Source organism: Genypterus blacodes, unplaced genomic scaffold (assembly GCF_046128005.1).
Source record: "Genypterus blacodes isolate CSIRO-AG114 ecotype Tasmania unplaced genomic scaffold, CSIRO-AGI_Gbla_v1 ptg000143l_1, whole genome shotgun sequence".
Lineage (NCBI taxonomy): Eukaryota > Metazoa > Chordata > Actinopteri > Ophidiiformes > Ophidiidae > Genypterus > Genypterus blacodes.
In genome coordinates, this window is record NW_027466945.1 from 1,692,457 (window position 1) to 1,712,500 (window position 20,044).

Consider the following 20,044-nt stretch of genomic DNA (forward strand, 5'->3'; position numbering starts at 1 on the left):
TTGAGTTTTCTAACTACCAACCTGCGTCTTGTGTTTGCACTTACTTCCTGCATCCTCTGGGTTTGTGTCCATGGCCAAAGACATCAGATTATAAAGGTTAAATGTAAACACAAATGCATGGATTTGGATGTTTTGGCAAATTAGAGGGAAGTGTTTTGGCCCTGGTGGAGGTTTGAGCTCTCTGGGTGCTTTTTCTCTTTTGATGTCTGTAACGTGTTGATTATTTGCTCGCCGTGCGTAAAGTGAACTGATGCTTTCCTGCAGCGTGACAGCTTGGAGCGCTGAAGCGGGCAGGTGAGCCTGGTGGTTTCTCTCAGCGTGGGACATCCTGTCATGTACCCGAGAGCTACTTCCTCTTTAGGAAAAAAACATCAATATTTACCAGCGTACACTGAAGCCTCTCACTCCAGAAGCTCTCACCTGCTGAGCCGCTTCTCTCTTCTGCTGCCAGTTGTCTTGCGTGTGTGTGTGTACGTCCCTCCAGTGCCAGCAGGACCTCATCTTTATTTATGAGTTTTTAATGTTACGTTTTGGGAGCGAGAGAGGCCACCGCCACAGAGAGCTCACTCTGACAGCATTCCTCCTCCTGCCGAGCTGGACTCCAAAGTAAAGTGGACATTCCTGGGGCTGCTGGCTGGAATGCTGCCCTCTGGGGCCTCGGGATCACCAGTCAGGGCCCTGTGATGGAGGACCAGATGCTGATTTGTGGGTAACGATAACAACATCCAGTACAATGACTTCATCCCTTCATCACTTACAGACTGGCACGAAGGATAACTGCCCTCTAAACACAGCATCACTCTGCAAGACACCATCATTAAGTACAGAATAGAGTGAATGGGTGTCGATGGGCAAACACACACACACACAGGTGTTACTCATAACACTGGCTGCATTCCATTTAGGCTTGTCTCCTGGCCCAGCTTCATGAGGCACAGCCATCACTTACCTGTAATCGTTCCCTCTGGCGTTGAGTCAAAATGTCTTCTGGGACAAAGAGGATGAACTGCAGTTTCAGCCGCACAATGTTGAGCCAACGTACGTAAGTGAAGTAACTGTGACAAACAATGCAGTTGTATTGTCTATTGGGGTACATTGTGTCCCTCAAGGACGTTTCTGCAGTACACGTGATGTCCTGCGTCCTTCGCCTGGCATCTGTTTATTTTCTTTACCAAGGACATCAGCACATTATCTCCTATTAGAGAGTAAACGTGACGGATCTAGCAGAACTCATCTTCATCTGCAGCGCCGTCCTACAATGTTATAACACAAGGTTTGACTGAAGGTTAGATGTTTTTCTCAGACACCTTTGTTCTAGAATCAACATTAGAGGTTATTTTGCATTGTTAAGTTCATTGAGACTTTAGACTCTGGATGTGTGTCGTGTGTTGTGGCGTTCCCACTGTCCTGCTCTCTCACGTGGGCGGTAAACAGCCTCAGTGTTGACTGTACACTGTGTCTCCTGTAGGTTAGATGTTTCAGGCATTGTGTCATACTTGGAAATTGCCACGGAAACTGGCATTTTTATTGGGTACTAGAGTCATAAAGTTACATAAGAGTACATATGGAAATGTACTTACTGTGTGTCAAGGTAAAGCCATCAACTGTAAGTAAAGTAAGGCGGTGCAGCAACGCCCCCTGTTGGCAGTGATGAATATTTATCCAGAGAAGTGAGTGTCCTGGCCTTTTTACCCAATAGAAACTATGAGAGTTCAGTTTTCTTGAGCGTAGCAGTCGGAGGTGATTCCTCTCATCCTTCCTCCAGTCTACCAGTGTTTGTCCTGATGAGTCTCCACATCACAGCTGACTGATAACTTCCTGGTCCCGTCTCTCCACTGAGTCAAGGCTCTGGATTCATCTGTGATTTCCAGCATCAGAGTGCAAAAAGAAAAGGAAAAAAGTCCTCAGAGATTCATTCATGTTTTATTATGAGCAGGATGGAAAGTTTCCCCCTCTGACGCTCCGGCCAGGATTCCTACAGCAGCCGACTGAAGCGCAGTAAAAATAAATGAAAAGGAAAAACACTCAAGGATCAGGGCAAAGTCTTATCATGAGAGGAACGACCGACATGAATTAGCCCACATTCATCCAGAAATACTGAGCATATTGCTGAAATAGGAAAAAAATATGTATGATATGAAGCATTTCAAGCATTAATCCACATTTGTTGACACTGTAAGATGATTTCAAAACCACAAATTGGAATCAATTAGAATAAATTTAAATACCGTGGAATGAATTAGAATAAATTAGAACAAATTATAATAAATTTAAATACATTTGCCAAGATATGGGCATCTCATAAACAAAAACAATTTGGTCCATGTTTTCCGAAATCATCGTATCTATTTCAGTTCATGTACATCTATGTGAATTCATGTCAATTTATGGAATGTCTTCTTTTAGCTCAACGTATTTGACTTTACTTGAAATTACATTTCCGCCGAAATTCCGGAAACAACAGTGTGTACATGCACCAAAGTGTGAGACATTGCAATATATAACCCTGGTGTCCTGCATAGCTGTGTGTTTGAAGTTGAGAATATATACATATATACTTGTGAATAACTTTCAATACAATGTTTTGTATGACCCCCACTCTGTCTACAACATCTGCATTCAAGTCTGAGAGGTTATTATTAATACACCGTTTTTCCAGACATATTCCTGATGATTATTCACAATTCCCAGATCAAACATCCCAACCTCTCATTCTGCACAGATGGAAACGTAAAGTTCAAAGAAAACCGTAATGACGCTCAATCATACGGTCACATGTGGGACATGACTTTGTGTGTGTGTGTGTGTGTGTGTGTGTGTGTGTGGAGGACGCGTGATGATGCTGTGTGTGTCCCTCTGCGTTCTGCCTCAGGTTCCTCGTATGATCGTGAATGTGGTTCAGAAAGGAAACTCCTGCTCGGCTCTTTGCAGTACCCTGTGACTTTGTCTGTGACCAAAGTATTCCAGGTCCAGCTGACGTACACACACCTCACCTGCAGCACTGCCAAGTTAAACCTGGGCTCACTGCGTGATGGCGAGCTGTCACTTCCAGGTCTGCGTCCAAATCCCACCGACACCCAGGAGCCACTTCCGTCTGCTTCCTGACCTCACTCTCTCTCTCTCTCTCTCTCTCATGGCTCCCTGACCTAATTTTCTGTGGTCATAATCCCTCAGTGGGTCACTTCTCCATTTAAGCACTGTTGTCTCACTGCAGAAAGGTCCTGGGTTCCATTCCCATGCCAGCCAGGATCTTTTCGCTGTGGAATTTCCGTCTACTCCCTGTTTCTCTCCGGCGTAAAAAGGTTGTGAGGTTGAAGTATCTGATGCTTTCGAGGTTTGGCCCTTGAGCAAGGCACTAGGCTGTAGCCCTGTAGATGAGCTGCACACTGGATGGATCAACACTACAGGTCAGAGTTCATTGTTTATTATAATAGATAGTGAAATTACAAATTCAAGTCAAATATCAAACTTTGGCTTTCAAGTGTTAAACCAGTCGTCATGGCAGCCGGGGAACATTTAGTACTTCAACAAAGTTTTGTATTCATTCATTTTCATGTCTCATATTTCCCAGCCCAACTAGATACACAATTTTATGAAAATACACACAGATATGAATCTGAAAGCTTCAGATGTAGAAGTGTACAGGTGTTGAGTCGCTTGTGTCAAAAATCATTTCCAGCATTGGATCAATAAAGTGTCAAATCAAATCTAAACCAGTCAAAACAGTTTATAGTTCCTGCTTCAACTCATTGATCCTTTATATCCTGCACATCTGAGTTGAACAGGGATGTAAAATTATCATCGGAATAAGTATTTACTTGACCTAAATATTCTTTTTATTCATACTAATCAGGATTGAGTCATAAAAATTGAAAACATCTTTGTATATTTGACTAAACTGAAGCAGAAACACACTAACAGAATCATGGAGGACAGTAGTGAGTCTGCAGCACACACACATACACACACGCTTCACCATCATCATCATCATCTCAAACAATCTGCTCGGGCTCTACATGGGCTCTTGATGAAGACCCACAGGGGAGCGTTCCATTCCAAACCATTACGGAATGACTAAAACTTAGCTTGTAATTACTTTTCATTGAAATTGCATAAGAATAAGAGATTAAAGGATTAGTTTCATCACACTACAGACTGGATTAGAAGAAACCTGAATTGAGCTTGGCCGTATTATTCTACGATTTACAGCTGATTTGAGTTCATTCCAAATAAATTCTCCTTATAAACTTTCAGCGTGTCGGCTTTTCACCTCTAACCTGAACTTCGTCTGACCAAACGACCCGCTGCTTCATTGGCCCTCCAACAGAAGCGTCGTCTGTGTATTATTGACCCAACAACATTATTAAAGGCAGCGACTGTTGCTCATCACCTGTTGTTCAGTAACCGCAGAGACGAACCAACACACGAACACTGAAAAGCTCTTTTTAGCGTCTCGCATTACATCCAATTGTGAAACTGCAGGCGTATCCAGATAACGAGGACCTGAGTCTTCATCATCTGGATGGTGAAGAAGGAGCCGGACGCTTTCACAGTGTGCGGTCTCATCAGAGGGGACGGCGGCGTTCAAAGATCAAGACAATCAATACACAAAAGAGACGCAGACAATCTTAACCGTTCCCACAACGTTAGAGGAATGAAACCAAAGGGAGGAAGAGGACTGAAGGAGGCGGAGGAGGAGGAAGGCTGTCAGTTTTTGAGTGACGCCCAGATGATGATTCCTATAATCACAGCAGCTACAGCCAATACGATCAACAGGATGCAGATCTTCTTCCGGGAGCTCCGCTGGGAGGAGAGAGAGAGAGAGAGAGAGAGAGAGAAGAGGCTAAACTGAGCACATGTGGTTCCATTTGACTGATTACATATTTACCTGCTGATCTGAAACCCTGTAACTTAGAAATACAAGGTTTCTACCTGACAGCAAACTAACTCTCCCCTTCTTCTCCTGACATCTTTACTTTTGTTAAATGTTCTGTTAAGTTCTCCTAAGTCTAATAACCGCAGTCTCTTTCCCTCTTCAGTGCCTCCATGTTTCAGTGAGTCACAGCAGGATCAGCTCGTTCCTCTGCTCCTATCTTCCTCCTCAGGCCGCCGGCTCTCAAGCCTTTATTTGCCTAAACGCGTTGATTAACAACTGGGTTACATAAAGGAGTCCGCACATCTCTGACACACTGACTGCCCACATCTCTCTCTCTCTCTCTCTCTCCTTCTCCCTCTCTCTCTTTAATCCTGTCCTCGTCTCGGCCCTCTGTGTGTGTGTGTGTGTGTCCTACCTGGTAGTCTGCGGCGCGGGACAGCTGCTGCGTGCCGCTCTGGACATGAGTGTCTGCCGTCTCCACATTGGCCTCTATACTGTCTGCGAAATGCAAATCAAACACAGTGTGATAATATAACAAACCACCAGGGGGAGACAACAAACTGGACCCATAAGTTTGTTTGTTTGGATGGCGTGCGGTTCCTGCTCACCGATCATGTCTCCCTGCTCGTGCACCATCATGCCCAGATCCTTGAAGATGTCATTGATGTCTGTGATGTCAGACTGTAACAGAGAGATTCACGCCTGTCAATCATATCAAGTGATCGGCTGCGGTGTCGTGCGGACGCCTGATCTGGTCTCCGTACCTCCAGCTGCCTGATTGACAGCTCCCTCTCCTGGATCAGCCTCAGGTCGTCCTCGGTGATGGCCTCGGCCTCAGCCTGGATCTGGGAATCGCTGCCGTGACAAATGTAGACACGCGGTTTGTTTACATACATAACAGGAGGCAGTGATAATGAGACGATCGTGCTGGAAGCATTAATATAAGGAGGAAGAGGAGGACTCAATGAGGGGACATGAGGAGAAGCAGCAGAGGACCAACCTGGCAAAAGGAGCCACATGTCCAAAGCCTTCATCAGGCTGGCCGCCCTGTCAATGCAAATGTGGAGAATTAGAAAGTACAGCAGAGTGGATTCTTCTCTGTGAGTGTGTGAGGAGGCACATCCATGACACACACACACTCCACTGACTGTACATGGTGCTATATGGAGTAATATCTGTTTCTCCTTCTCATGATCAAAAAGGAACGCCTGGAGCACCAGCTGCTCCTCGTACTGCTGCACAGAGACGCAGTTGCCAAGTGATCAGACTCTCCAGAGCAAAACAGAGTCTAACCTAACCTGCCATAACACACAAAACCTGAACCTCTGCACACCTCCCTATAGTCACTTTAATGATATCTATCCATTTAAACTCATTCTAATCTCTGGGTTAGAGTAGGAAGCTGAACTCTGGGACCTCTGTGGCCGATGAACCTGCGTAGCAAAGTTCAATGTCTAATTATTGACCGGACCCCCCCACCCGCTGAGGTCACAGTGACCCTGTGACCTCAGCGGGTGGGGGGGTCCCGGGCCGGCCGCCGTACGTACCGACACCCTGGAGCTGGCTCGCACTCGGGCCACAAACTCTCGCTCTTTGTTGGCGGCTTGGCGCTGGGTCTTCTGGAAGCTGTTCAGGGCGCTGGAGAAGTCGTTGAGCAGACGCTCCTTCTGCAGCTTCCTCTGCCGCTGGGGGGAGAAACATGAGGGTTAAGGCACCTGGGACCGTTTGTATCAGGGGCCGAGGTCACGGATGAGGTCAGCGACCGTGTCGGTACCTGATCGGGGCCGGCAGGAAGCGCGCCGAACGTTTTGATCAGTCGGTCCGTCTCTTTGGCCAGCTGGTTGCCTTCTTGTTGTTTCTGTTGCCTGGTGACCAATCACAAAATGACATCAGGCAAGAAGAATGCTTTGATTCAACAGACCTCAAGACTGATGACCACAGACAGGAAAGAAGGCAGACAGACAGGACAGGACGGAAGGCAGATAGACAAGACAAGTATCATGGGACCCAGAGCAGTTCATCAGACTGTCACTCACAGTGTGTGTCTCAGCTGGCTGGTGTCCTGCTCCGTCTCCAGCTTAGACACTGCCCTCTGCAGGTCGGAGGCTGCAGAGGAAGAAACACTCAGGATAAGTTCATACTCACGCGTAAATTAATACATAAATAAGGATTAATTGTGTGTGTGTGTGTGTGTCTGTGTGTGTGTGTGTATTACTCAGCAGTGTCAGCCTGTGGATGTTGGAGCCGATGTACTGAGCCAAAGCAGCAGGCTCCTCTGGGACGCCGGCCTGGTAGGCCATGATGGAGGTCTGAGAGGACAAAGAGTCTGTGAGTCACTCTGAGGTGATTGACAGGTTGTGAGTCATCTGCCGGTCCAGACCTGCTGGTCCTCGTTCAGGGTCTCAGGGGGGGCTGGAGCCGATCCCAGCACACAGACGGACCAAACTCACTCACACCTGCAGGAGGTTTACCTACAAGGCAGAGCAGCGGGATTTAAACCCAGGACCTTCTCCCCTCGATCACTTCAACACAACACTTCCATACACTTTCCTCACACTCTTCTGACTCTAAAGGTTCAGAATGGCCCGCGTGCACGTGAGGCTTTGAACCAACAACCTTCTGCTGAGAAACGTTCAGACTTATTCTTGTTTGAACGTTATCACTGCGGCGGAGTTTACTTTAGCTGCTTTATCTCAACGAAACGAGACATTTAATCTCTGTGTGTGTGTGTGTGTGTGTGTGTGTGCGTGTGTGTGCGTGCGCGCTTGAAGTTGCAATGCGGAAATCACACCCAGACTTCACTGAGCTACACACACGCAGCTTGACATTAATCATAATTATTCTCCCCCTGGTTCTGTCTGATCTCTGCGTGTTTCGTGTGTTCGGTTCGGTTCGTTGGTTCTGAACTCGTCGCGTCGCAGCTGGACTCAGAGCCGCGGGCGGATCAGACTTTGCTTCTGCTCTTAACTCCCTTCCCTTCAGCTTTAAATCGCGTCACACAGTCGCGTTCTAAACCCAAACACGTCTGAGTCCCGATTGTTCGGTTCGTGTTGAGTTCGGATGAGTAAAGTTTAGTTTTTACCGTATAGTGAAGAGCAGCGGCGGTTTCCTGATGAGGCGCCACTCCCCCGTCACATGACACACACACACACACACACACACACGCACACGTGATCTGTGTTATTTCATATGTCATACACTGTGTTATCAATGTGAATGTTTGTTGTGTGTTTAGTGACTCACAGTGATTTGATTGTGATTTTGCAGATGAAGATTGTGACACATATTTGATGATGATGATGATGATGCTAACCACCATAACATCTGGCATCACTTGTTACTCTTCTGCAGTTCTTTATTCTCATTTCTTCATTCGATCTGAAGTCGATGTTGTTCATATTTGTGGTGCAAATTAAGCTTCACTTATTCTAAAAGATGTTTTAAACATTTCAAAAAGGTTTAGGAGGCAGCATGATTTTGACATTTTACTGGATTCGTAAGATGTCAACATTTAGAGACACAAGGAAATGTGTTATATAATGATGAATTAGTCGTAATAATCTTAAATAAACAGTGCAGTATTTCTTCATGTTGCTCTGTGTGTGTGTGTGTGTGTGTGTGTGTGTGTGTGTGTGCGCGCACACACGTGTGTGTGTGTGTGTGTGTGTGTGTGTGTGTGTGTGTGTGTTTGTGTGTTTGTGTGTGAGACTGCAGCTTCTTCCAGTCAGGTGAAGGATTTGTGGAGGTTTTTGTTCTCATCCTGTCCAGAGGTTTCAGGTTCAAACTGAACTCCAGATGTTCTAATCTTCAGCACAGTACAGCACATGGAGGTCATGACTGTTGACTGACATGTCAGAGCTGTTATCTTCATGTACTCAGAAGCTGCTTATCAGCATGTTAAAGTCAGGTGACATCCAAAGAACCTATGAGGGAATCCAATGATCTGTTTCCATCCATGTGTATTCCATCATCCAAACTGTGTGTGTGTGTGTGCTGTGTTTGGACGGCCGTGTGCTGAGCGTACGTTCTCTTATCTCACTCTGAAGGTTCATTACATCAAAGTCAGCTCCCCATGTGGACAAACTTGTGTCAGTGTGTGTGTGGGGGGTGTGTTTACTGACCACCAGCACATATAACCCAGGCAGCCCTCAGCCCAGAGCAGAAGCCTTCTCCTTCTCCTCTTCTTCTTCCTCTGCAGCCATGCTTCGTCCCTCGGCCCTGTGCCTCCTCCTGGCCTGCGCCGCGTCTCTCGCCACCGCCGCCGTAGTCCTGGAAAATGGAACGCCCATCCTGTGGGCTCAAACCGTGGACCAGCTGACCGGCCTGCCCATCCAGGACGGCGGTGTTGTGAGTCCAAACCCCTGGGACTACCTGCACCGCATGAGCCTGTACCGCCTGCTCATCTCTGCCACCAACCCCTACATGGGCTCCATGGGGACAGACGCTACAGCCAATCCTGTGTGGGGTTTGACGGTGCAGCTCGGATGGTTTCTAACATCAGGTAGAGAGCTTTACTTATTCATTTATTTAATCATTTTTTATCAATAAGGCTTTTGCTGCTCAATGACAGAATCCCAAATACGCCGATATGCATTATTGCCCGTTTGAATGTGACACACAGATCAATCTTAAACATCGCAACACCATCAGACCCTTGACCTTTAACTGCAGGATACACACGGTGATCTTCTTGCATAATGTTTGTCTTTCACAGGGCGTTTTGCCGACCCGACTGGAACCACAACCTGCGGTCTGCAAACAGGCGATCCCATGTGTATCTCTACAGAGAGCTTCTCTGGCTGTAAGTACGACACACACACACACACACACACACACACAGATTAGTAACCCCACTCTCTCTCCTCCAGGTATCACCTACTTCGTGTCTGTGATGTCCTTCCTGTCGGCCACCAAGCAGGGCCTTTTGGGAGAAGGATTCCAGGTATTCTCAAACTTTCAAAGTTTGTTTGCTATGTCAGGCACTTTGGGTTCTATTTCGGTTGTTGTTGATGATAATGATGATGATGATGATGATGATAGGTCCAGATGCAAGTGCCTGCAGGCGTGACAGACTATTGTGCCACCTATGACGATTGTTCTACTCGCCACCCTGATGCCATGACCAAATGGGATGCGTTCTACCAGGTATAGAATCTCTCTCACACACACACACACACAGACATACACACAGGGAGAGAGAGAGAAACGGAGAGACTGATTGCTTTTGATAATTTTAACACTTATTTTTAACTGTGTGTGTGTCTGTGTGTGTGTTTGTAGGGTCTTAAGGATTCCGCAGCCTCTCCTCTTCCTGAGGAGGACAAGAAGGACATCATCCTGGGTCTCTACTGGGCGGCCCAAACAGCCTCAATGCAGGCTTCTCCTGTCTGCAATGCCAAGTAATCTATCCACCCACCCATCCACCCATCCATCCATCCATCCATCCATCCATCCATCCATCCATCCATCCATCCATCCATCCATCCATCCATCTCTTTTCTCCTCCTCTAGGCTGAGTTCTTATTCCGGTCCAGAAACTACATTCATCAAAAGCTGGCTGTCCTCTGCAGAGTACGCAGCAGCAGCACACACACACTTCACTCTGAAGAAAGCTGGCATGATCGCCGCCCCGCTGCCAGGCCGAGTACTGCGGGTACGCACGCACAAACACACACACACACATCTCTAAATCAATCTGCTTTTCTATTTCTTGTATGAATGAGCTGACGTGTCTCTTTCATGTTCTCATGCAGGAGGGAGACCAAGCTCCAAACATCGCTGATCTGAGTGCGGAGGAGAACCACTCAGTGTCAGTGTTCTCCTGGATGGCAAATATTAACACTTTAATGGGTAAGGACACACACACACACACACACACACACACACACACACACACACACACACACACACACACACACGCAAAGAAGCAAAAACTTTATGAATCAGATTGAAATGACAAAAGGGGTCAAAGGTCCAATCTAGCGTAATGATCCCCTGCTGTTCTCCCTCAGGTGGACTGGTGCCGCGCACGTGGCGTACCGTCATGTGTTCAGTGAGCAACCGGCAGAGAGGCAGCGCAATGATGGAGAGTCTCATGCTGGATCCCACCTTCGCCACCTCCAAATTCCTCACCATCATCTACGGGATGACTACAGGCTGCTGAGACACACACACACACACACACACACGTTTCTTTCCACTTAGAATATCTGTAATTCTTTTGTCAAAATTACACAAATAAAGAATAAGATTTCTCATATTTGTGCAGTGATGCGTGTGTGTGTGTGTGTGTGTGTGTGTGTGTGTTTGTAATATACAGATGTGATTTTGACTCACTTGTTTACCTACAAGCAACATTTTAAGTTGCATTGTAATGTGTGTGTGGGCAATGTCTGACACACAACACAGGAGGCAACTTACACTTTGTTGTTCTGCACGATTCTAACAGAACCTCTTCAGAACTTTTACCTATATCTATTTATAGATAAAGGTAAAAGTTCAATTTAAAGTAAGCTCTATCTTTTTTATCTATTTATAGATTTGTAGTTTGGGTTAACGCCCCATAAATAACTGAACATTCGTTGTTCTATGTAGTATGTTGTATGTTAAAGAATCTTCCCTGTCATTACTTCCTGTTAATCTGCTCTCCTGGTCAATATCGCCCCCTAGTGGCAATATAATGTATTGTAATGTTTTGAATCAGGGTCAGAACTGATTTAAGGTCCAAAGGAAAGACACACTTGAATCAATGTAAACATTAATTATGGAAAAGTTTTTATTCAGACAGAAAATGTAACATTTACCTCAACAAAAATACAACTTACTGTATGATCTTGAATGACTGAAGATGATGTCATTAAGTACAAATGCTATTACAAAGGTATATACAGAGGGAAAAGCACAATAGAACTTTTTGCACGTTATTAATGTAACATCTCTATAACTAGATCATGATTGTCTGTAAGAACACGGCGTCAAATACAAACTCACCAAACAAAAGACAAATGCAGAAAGTGAGATCCTGTCACAGTTTGACTCAGTGTGTGTGTGTGTGTGTGTGTGTGTGTGTTAACTGCTTCATCTGTGACTCACATCTTGGAGCTTATTCTGGGTGTGAGATTGATTTTGGAGAGTGTTTCGATCAGTGCAACCTCATTTTCCTCCACACAAAGAAACAATTTCAGTATTCAAGGTTGGCAGTTTAGAAACTATTCCACATGCGTGTCACTGAGGTGCTTTAGCAGCTGCTGCGTGTGTGTGTGTAATCCTTTGTTTTGCACTTCAGTACTAAAATCTAAATCGGCTTTAATCTTTATTATTCTTTCCAATTAAACATCTTTAATAATTACCGAAATCGACCGTACATAAATCGCTTTATGTAAAGAAACACAGTGTCACCTTAAGCACCGTGGTTTCCTAGCAACGGCCAGGACACAATAAACAGACATGGATTAAAAAAAACCTTCACCACGCTGTGAAGGAATTATAGTCCAGGCCTCATTTCCTCTTAGGGAAGGATATAAATTCTACTCGGTTGGACAAAACCTATGAAAGATGGCGTAACTCACACTGAGCGGCCTCAGATATCACGCAGGGACGTCACTTTAAACTCTAAACACAGGAGAGCTGAGAGGATTTTAAACAAACATTACTCAGAACCACTCGGCTTCTCCTACCGTAGATCTTCAGCGGCGAGTCAAACGCTTTAGCAAATGGAGGAGACGGCTTCCAAAAAACACAGAAACAAGTTACAATTGGGTGAAGGGTCGGGGGCAGGGGTGAGGGTGAGGAGGGGAGAGGAAAGGAGGGGTGAGGGTGAGGAGGGGTGAGGGCATCTGCCTGCATCTGCAGATTTCAGAGGAACCATTCAGAATGGCTTTACGAGTTTGGCCCTTATCAATCTTACTTTGTCCTCTCGCCATGTTGTGAGAAGTGGTGAGGTAGAGTGACTGACTGACTGACTGACTGACTGACTGACTGACAGCCTGCTGGTACATGATCTATATACAGTCAGAACGCACAGTGATGGAATTTGCATCTGGAGTGTCGCTTGGCTTTAAGAGAGGTAGAGGATGTCTGCGCCTCACACAGGAAACTACCCTGAGCCTGCTAATGCACTATAGTGTGTGTGTGTGTGTGTGTGTGTGTGTGTGTGTGTGTGTGTGTGTGTGTGTGTGTGTGTGTGTGTGTGTGTGGAAAGACGGGGAGAGAGTCTGTGTCTGTGTATGTTGAGACAAACCTTGGATTTCTTGCTACTATGCATCTTAAATGAGATGTGGACGTATGTCACTGTGTGTGTGAATGTGTGTGTGTGTATGTGTGTCTGTGTGTGTGGGCATGGAGAATGTCCAGGGAGTTATGGTTCTTCGTAGGCTGAGGCCTTGTCTTTTAACAGGTCCAGACACACGTGACAACTCCAGCTCCCTGAGAGAGAGAGAGAGGAGTGAGAGAGAGAGAGGAGTGAGAGGGTGAATTCTTTGTCTTTCTGTTTTTCCCATATATGGTCTTTGTTTACAGCCTCTTCTAAACATGCAGGCTATAATTTCATAAATCTTCTAATGTATGAGGAGCTGAGTGAGCTCCAGCTGCTGTACCTTCAGGGGGTTGGGTCATGGGGGGCTTCAGGCAGTACATGTGGTATCCTCTGTCACAGTCGTCACAGAACAGCAGCTGGTCCTGCACACGCAACACAGCAACATTCAGGCTTTTAACACCAGAAAATATCATTTATATTTCATTTCAATGGCCGTATTTTTTGTGGCAAACAAAACCTAAATGTAATGGAAAGTAAAACGGCAAGAATGACTTCACAATCCACAGGGTTCACATGTGCTTCTTCCTCTCAGCTACATCTGCACCAGAAGCAGGAAGTCGTGAAAAATAAAGGCAATAAATCTGAATCAAGAGTCAGGGGCGACCTTTTGACCTTTTCTTTTCCACTGGAACATTTGTAGACTCTGCTACGGTTGAAGCAGAATGTTACCCCAACCCTTATACATTTGAGAAACAACATTTTAATACAGTCTGGGCTCCACAATCAAGTACAAACACCTGGGGCAGCATTTGTCTGTATAATCACTGTATTTGCTCCCGCCAGATTGATTTGAGGAATATGCGCTCTACGTACGTCGTTCTCCGAGGTGCCACAGAGGCTGCAGGACTTGCACTCGATGCACTGCCACTGGTACGTCCTCACCGCCTGCATCATGTTGTCAGTGAACTGCAGACACGTGGGGTGACCTGTAAACATTTGAAGTGTGATCTGTTAAAAAACACTTTTCAAATGAAATTAAATCCTAAATAACATAAAATGTGACTAATAGGACCTGGAATGCAGAATAACAATGTGATTTTATACAATTTCATCATTAACTGTTCAAACTTGCAACATGTGTATTTGTGTGTTTTTAAGGAAGTTAACTGAATCACTAGGAAATTGAGCAGAATGTCCTGAAGCAGCCTCTGCACAGTGTAGACAAACATTTAATAATCTCACTGCTGCAGAAAACATAGAGGCACTGAGTCTTAATGGCCGAAAGATATAAAAGAGAAAAACAACTCAGTTATATGGACCTTATACGTCTGTTAGCCACAAAATACGAGCGATTACTAGAGAAAGACAAACACTGTAACACTTCAACCAGTCAAATGCACTTTGTAACTATACATGTTGCAATCCGCCTGACAGAATGTAGCAGTTTAGGCATCAGAATATTAAAACACTCGACTTGAGGCTCAGCCCTGCTAATTATGCATTTAAATGTTTCATATCCATAATTGTCACTGAAATGTTTTGGTTTCTGGTGAGAGAGAAACACTTTTCCACTCCTCCTCCTCCCTGCAGCACGCCGCCTCATCTACTCGCTTCAAGCATCTCATGCAGTTATCAGCAGCACACCAAGGTTTCAATGGGGTATCAATGAGCCATGAATGAGCCATTATCAAGGATGAACTGAGCGGTATCTGGGCCGGGAAAGCAGCCAGACACAGAGAAGGCATTCCCTGTCAGCCTCTGCTGGGTGGATAAAGACAAACATGAGTGGAATTTAAAGCAGGAATGTTTAGGCTGCTGCCTGCCTCCAAAGCTAAACTGAGGAACTGGAGATTAGATAAGAAGCAGATGGTCGATCGTCTTGATTTGCACGGAGCAGCGTAAACATTTCCACTCACTGGAATGCCTAAGAGGAGCAATGGAATGCCGATTGGCTCTTACCTCTCGGCTACCTGTCCTCTCTGGCCAATCATGTTCAGTTTGCCATGGAGACCTCATGTCAATTACTCCTTTTTCTCTCCGTCCACAGGGTCTTCACCCATCGTGTTAAGGCTTATAGCCTCGATAAAGTTACGCAGTCAAGTGTAAGGGGTTTTGTAAGAAAAATGAAAAAATATCTTAAGTATCAAAGAGCAAAATCCATAGGAATAAGGTAAAAATTGTATCCACCAAGAAGACAAAATGTCCAAAAACTGACTTTATTTGTCCTTCAAAGGTGCAGACATCCTTCATATCCTCCAAGAGTTCAGAATTAATCCAGTGAGTTCTCAGGCGACACTGTAGTCCATTAAACATCTAATATGAAAATATTTTCATTGCCACAAGGTCCAACTCAAGTCAGTAAGGCGCAGGCAGCCACGGCATCATCATCCGAAAAGAAAATGTCTTCCACCTCTGCCTCTTCAAAGCCGTGAAACGTGGACGCCTCGCTGTCTGACGCGGCGCCGAACAATTCTTCAAGAGCGCTCGGCTTCCTCCCATCCTTCTTCACTCCTCCTCTTCCAGCTACCATGAAAACATCAGCGTCAGAGCAACACAAACAAGGCCACACACTCTCAGGCAGACGTTCTGACAACTCTACCGTAGCTGAAATGCAAACTCTCTCTCTATTGTGCGTCTGGGGCTCGCAATGACTTCCGTGAATGCTTTGCTCAGAGGTCCTGCGGCCTCGGCTGGTATGGAAAAAAGAGGTAAAAGAAACAAAAAAATGCAGCCAAATGCGCCATGAGGAGATGCATGACAACTGAGAAACAAAGGAGTAAATGCGTGTCGCCTACAGGCAGAAGTTCTGAGACTGATGATCGTGTTGACAGGCGGACATGGAAAAGGAAGCATGCAGGGTGGAAGCAAGCAGCGGATCCTACAAATCGATAGATAGCAGCGACTTCCTGCTGTTGGCTCTTTTAAGGCTCATTGACAACCCAGTGAAAACCCCTAAACGTATCACCAGTGACACTGATTGACTGCACACCAATCAAACCATCTTCAGATAAAGACACAGGTCAGTTTGACAAAGAGCTGCTGACACGAACACAAGGATGATCGGGTACAAAATGACCAATCTGCATATTCTTTTTTGTTGTTGTGGTTATTTTGGTGGACAAAGTAGCCACACAATGGACCAGGGCTTTTGTAGGAGGGCACTCAGAGCTGGTATTTTTGAGACGATGGTTATTTGAGGATATCTGTTGTCTTAACTGATGTAGCATTAATGTTTATTAGTTTAATTTGTGCCGTAAAAATGTTTGGACAACCGAATTTGCCAGTGTATTATTAGGTAGTTATCTCACACAACACATGTAGTTTATTTATGCCACAGATGTAATGCTGCCACTTGCTGGACATACTGAAAACTCCAGCGACTGTGCCTGATTATTGGTTATTATTAATGTAACAGTTCTGATATACTCGTTTGGAAAAAACAGCAAATGCTCAAAAGGTGAATCCTTAAAAGAGCTTAAGTGATTTCAATTCAAGCAAACCAATCCAGCCTGACTAGACTTTGCAGTGATGTTGTGTAGTAAGTGCAATGATGTGACTTCCAATACAATTACACAAGTATTCCTCTAAATGAATATTTGATGGAAAGTATCCTTATACCTTTAGGCCACAAAGCAAAAGTAAACATAGCAAGAAGCAAGAAATACACATGAACAAGATTGTGGGTAAAAAAGGAAGCAAGTGAAACAAAAATGGGATGTGTAGAAGACACAAATCAAAGGATGAGCTCTGTTAGGTTTCAGCAGAGTAAGAGTCTCTTGTTCTTTTAACACCTCTGCTGAGGTTGGACTCACCGGAGCGTCCACAGTCAGAGCAGGAGACCAGCTCCTCGGCCTGGCCCGTCTTCCTGTTAGAGTCCTGATCGCCCAGGCAGAAGTCACAGTAGTCGTTGGGGATGATGGTGCCGTCCGGGGCCTTCTGAGCTGTCGGCAGGGAGAGACGAGACACGTGTGACCTTCTGGTGCGTCTGGGTGACAGGAAGTGCGACGGTGGCGTGTGTGTTTGTGCACTAAGAGCCTTACGTTTGTGGTTATCGTAGCTGTGCGGTGGGGACGGAGGCAATTCGGGCGACTCCTTCTCCTCCTCTCCTCCCTCCTCCTCTGCCAGGTGAGTGTGGGTGTAATGGTAGCTCAGGCCCGGACGGTTCTTGTAGCGTTTCCCACAGACTAGAAGTAAACAACACATCACATCACGTTAAGGACACAACAGAGAGATTTCAACTCATCGTCAGTATTTTGCTGTTTGTTGGTTTGTATTGAATTTAGACAATTTAGTCATGTTCACATTCTTGTAATCAGTGGTGAACTCTACACACCAAACTGTAACCGTCACAGAAGTTTCCCTTCGTGCATCTGTCCTGCATTACTGTTATAATCAATGCTGTAGGCGTTTCTATGGCAACTTCAGTTACATTAATCACCCACCAGATCTCAGGACACACACACACACACACACACACACGCACACACAGCTTACACTGCACTCTACAGCGTCCAAATCTGTGGATCCGGTCACAGGTAGGAGACCTCAGAAACATGCGTCCCACTGTGCAGCTTCAGTTCAGCTGCAGCTTACAGATCTTTGGTGCATGCTTTGCATTTAGCATTAAAGTGAAACCCCAGATATGTTACAAAACGTCACAACTTTCAGGAATCTCACACCTGAACTAAGTCACTGACACTGTTTTGTTGTAAGTATTCTAGTGACATCTGCTGTTAACTTGCCTCATCTGTTGGTCTAGCGATGCAATGCTTAGATGCTACGAGGAATATATTTGTGTCTCAATAAACGTATAACTTCTTCTACGACAGCTTTTATTCTATTATTATTCTATTCACAGGCCTGCTGAGAAGACCACCAGACCAACAGATGTGGCAAGTCAATGCTGAATATCTTCTCAACCTTGTCTGTGACCTTAAGTTCAGACGTACACGTCTAGAAAAGCCTGCTATTTAGTAAAAAGGAGTAAAGGTGCATGGCGGAGTGTTAGTGTCATGCAATGCACTGAGCTCAGGAAGCGTTGTAGCAGGAAGAGCTTAAAGCAGCAGATATCGCCAAAATTAGCATTCAGCAGCCAATCCCACAGCAAACAGTCATAAAGAAGCGTTTCATGAAGCCCCTAGAAGAGATAAGATGGCGGCCGATACCTTCTTCAGCCCTTTTTGAGTTATGCTTTTGTTTGTATCTATCTGGAACAGAGAAGACACAAAAGGCAAACGATAAAAGAAAGACAGCACAAGACACAAAATAAAAGATGCCACTCCATTTGCTTGAGGCTCACTATCGACGTCCCCACGGGAACAATCCGTCCCTAAAGCAAGGCGTTTCTCTCTGAGTAGCAGAGTTGCATGCCTAGCCACGTCAAACTCTTTCTTCATGCTGCAGAGGAGCTCTTAGAAAGGGAAGGAAGGGCGCCGTCGTTGAAAGGTGAAGGCAGATGACCGATATTCAAAACACACATCTTGGTAATCATCAGCATGGAGACACGTGAGGCTTAATGGATGTGACAGATGAGGCGGCCGTTCCCCCCCCCCCCCCCAGAGCACAAATCAGATTCTGCCAAATTTTCAAAGCTTCAGGTGAGAACAGGATTCAGATTGAGACGCTTTCTGTCCTCTTACTGTCACAGACGTAAGGTTTGTCCTGGTCCTCAGTGTTGACGGGCTCTGTCCTCCTGCGACCCGGTCCTCTGCTCTGAAAGCAAACACAATTCAATAAGATTACTAACATTAGAACAACATTTTGGCTTCAGTTCAACATTTTACTACAATCTGCTCTGCTTTCATGGTAGCAACTACACTGTATGAAGTGTATGTGTTGTGTATTGTATGTACTGTATGTACTGTAGGTACTGTATGTACTGTGTACTGTGTGTTTGTACTGTGTACTCACTTTGCCTTTGTTCCTGTTCTTTCTCTTTGGAGTATCCATCTCAAAGTCTTCGTCATCCTGGAAGCCATCCCCATTTTCATCTGCCTCTAGGACCCTCTATGATGCACACACACACACACAAGCACACACAAAAGTGACTAAGGGTTCACTGATTTAAAGTCTTGTATGGTGAAATTGTCATGTTAGGGTAAGAGACCGACTGTATTTCCACCTATATTGTAGTTTCTCACATAGTCATCATAGAACTGTGAAAGTGGAGCTAATGGAAGCGGGCACCTGTGTTATAACTCACTGAAACCCAGTGTAGGTGGATGAAACGCACCTGTATCTCCAGCATGGTCTCCTCCTCCTTATTGATGCTGCTCTTCTTCTCCAGCAGGCTCTCCCCCCTCAGCAGGGCCTCCAGGGCTGTGGCCTCCCCAGGGGGCCCCTCTCGCTTGGGAGCCAGCTCAGCTTCTGTGGTGATCAGTGGAGACGGGATGGAGGTAAGAGAAGGAGAACATGTGGTGTGTGTCATCCTGCTTGTTAAGTAACATTGATTCTACATTGATATCCTGTACCCTCTCTCTCTCTCTCTCTCTCTCTCTCTCTCTCTCTCTCTCTCTCTCTCTCTCTCTCTCTCTCTCTCTCTCTGTGTGTATGAACTGGAAATGAGAAACAGCAGTTATATTTCACCTTTAACATCAGGATGAAAGTGCTGATAGGAAATAAAGTAAACATGGCTGCCGAGGCTGTAAGCTTGTCTTATTGAAGGCAGAGCTGCTGCTCCTCTGCGTCTCCTCTCTGTCCTCCTCCTCCTCCCTTTGTGTCCATGTGAGCCGGTTGACTTTGACTTTACCCCGTCTGATTCCCTCAACCTGCCGCCCCCCTCCACCCTCCCCTCCTTCTCCACTGAACACCTCCCTCCGTTTTATTCCTCCGCCTTCAATTGTTTTCCTCCCCTTCATCCACCATCCTCACACCGATTGCACCCCCTTTTCTTTGAGTCTCCAAGGAGAGGGAGG

General features: G+C 45.6%; 3 protein-coding genes across 8 annotated transcripts in view; 1 reads left to right on the plus strand and 2 right to left on the minus strand.

The window, feature by feature from the left end:
- Positions 1-3,408: 3,408 nt before the first annotated feature.
- On the minus strand, positions 3,409-8,017 carry stx7l (syntaxin 7-like). 2 transcript variants are annotated; one of them, XM_076165417.1, is made up of 11 exons: positions 7,959-7,999; positions 7,257-7,347; positions 7,092-7,185; positions 6,913-6,982; positions 6,651-6,741; positions 6,424-6,561; positions 5,877-5,923; positions 5,641-5,731; positions 5,485-5,557; positions 5,292-5,374; positions 3,409-4,803 (listed from the first exon to the last, which is right to left on the minus strand). In XM_076165417.1, exons 3-11 carry the CDS (start codon positions 7,174-7,176, stop codon positions 4,708-4,710), a joined length of 774 nt encoding a protein of 257 aa, XP_076021532.1. In that variant the 5' UTR covers positions 7,177-7,185; positions 7,257-7,347; positions 7,959-7,999; the 3' UTR covers positions 3,409-4,707. The 2 variants fall into 2 exon arrangements, with proteins under 2 accessions (XP_076021532.1, XP_076021531.1); XM_076165416.1 differs by having other exon boundaries at positions 7,092-7,347; positions 7,959-8,017.
- A 974-nt stretch (positions 8,018-8,991) lies between these two features.
- On the plus strand, positions 8,992-11,057 carry LOC143012330 (protein LEG1 homolog). Its single transcript, XM_076165413.1, has 8 exons — positions 8,992-9,377; positions 9,591-9,677; positions 9,745-9,818; positions 9,917-10,021; positions 10,157-10,275; positions 10,388-10,529; positions 10,630-10,726; positions 10,888-11,057. The coding sequence occupies exons 1-8, from the start codon at positions 9,077-9,079 to the stop codon at positions 11,037-11,039; spliced, it is 1,077 nt and encodes a 358-aa protein (XP_076021528.1). The 5' UTR covers positions 8,992-9,076; the 3' UTR covers positions 11,040-11,057.
- A 739-nt stretch (positions 11,058-11,796) lies between these two features.
- Positions 11,797-20,044, minus strand: part of dpf3 (double PHD fingers 3) — a 17,350-nt gene continuing 9,102 nt past the window's right edge. The window contains exons 4-12 of one of the 5 annotated variants that reach the window (XM_076165410.1): positions 19,363-19,496; positions 19,041-19,136; positions 18,770-18,842; positions 18,296-18,337; positions 17,171-17,314; positions 16,943-17,071; positions 14,004-14,116; positions 13,471-13,552; positions 11,797-13,300 (exon numbers count right to left, since the gene is read on the minus strand). In XM_076165410.1, the coding sequence (XP_076021525.1) occupies positions 13,233-13,300; positions 13,471-13,552; positions 14,004-14,116; positions 16,943-17,071; positions 17,171-17,314; positions 18,296-18,337; positions 18,770-18,842; positions 19,041-19,136; positions 19,363-19,496 (881 nt within the window). In that variant the 3' untranslated portion in view covers positions 11,797-13,232. Of the gene's footprint in view, positions 13,301-13,470; positions 13,553-14,003; positions 14,117-15,089; positions 15,654-16,942; positions 17,315-18,295; positions 18,338-18,769; positions 18,843-19,040; positions 19,137-19,362; positions 19,497-20,044 lie in introns of those variants that run through there. The other 4 variants (XM_076165411.1, XR_012965044.1, XM_076165409.1 and 1 more) reach the window with 4 other exon arrangements.

What these genes read in the sequence shown, in the direction of transcription:
- stx7l (XM_076165416.1), bottom strand. Translation starts at nt 7,176, where the DNA reads ATGGCCTACCAGGCCGGCGTCCCAGAGGAGCCTGCTGCTTTGGCTCAG. An exon ending in TTCCTGCCGGCCCCGATCAG is followed by an intron (nt 6,562 to 6,650) that starts GTACCGACACGG and finishes TTCTCCCCCCAG; the next exon opens with CGGCAGAGGAAGCTGCAGAA. An exon ending in TGTCAATCAGGCAGCTGGAG is followed by an intron (nt 5,558 to 5,640) that starts GTACGGAGACCA and finishes TCTCTGTTACAG; the next exon opens with TCTGACATCACAGACATCAA.
- LOC143012330 (XM_076165413.1), top strand. Translation starts at nt 9,077, where the DNA reads ATGCTTCGTCCCTCGGCCCTGTGCCTCCTCCTGGCCTGCGCCGCGTCT. An exon ending in TTTTGGGAGAAGGATTCCAG is followed by an intron (nt 9,819 to 9,916) that starts GTATTCTCAAAC and finishes TGATGATGATAG; the next exon opens with GTCCAGATGCAAGTGCCTGC. An exon ending in TCTCCTGTCTGCAATGCCAA is followed by an intron (nt 10,276 to 10,387) that starts GTAATCTATCCA and finishes CTCCTCCTCTAG; the next exon opens with GCTGAGTTCTTATTCCGGTC.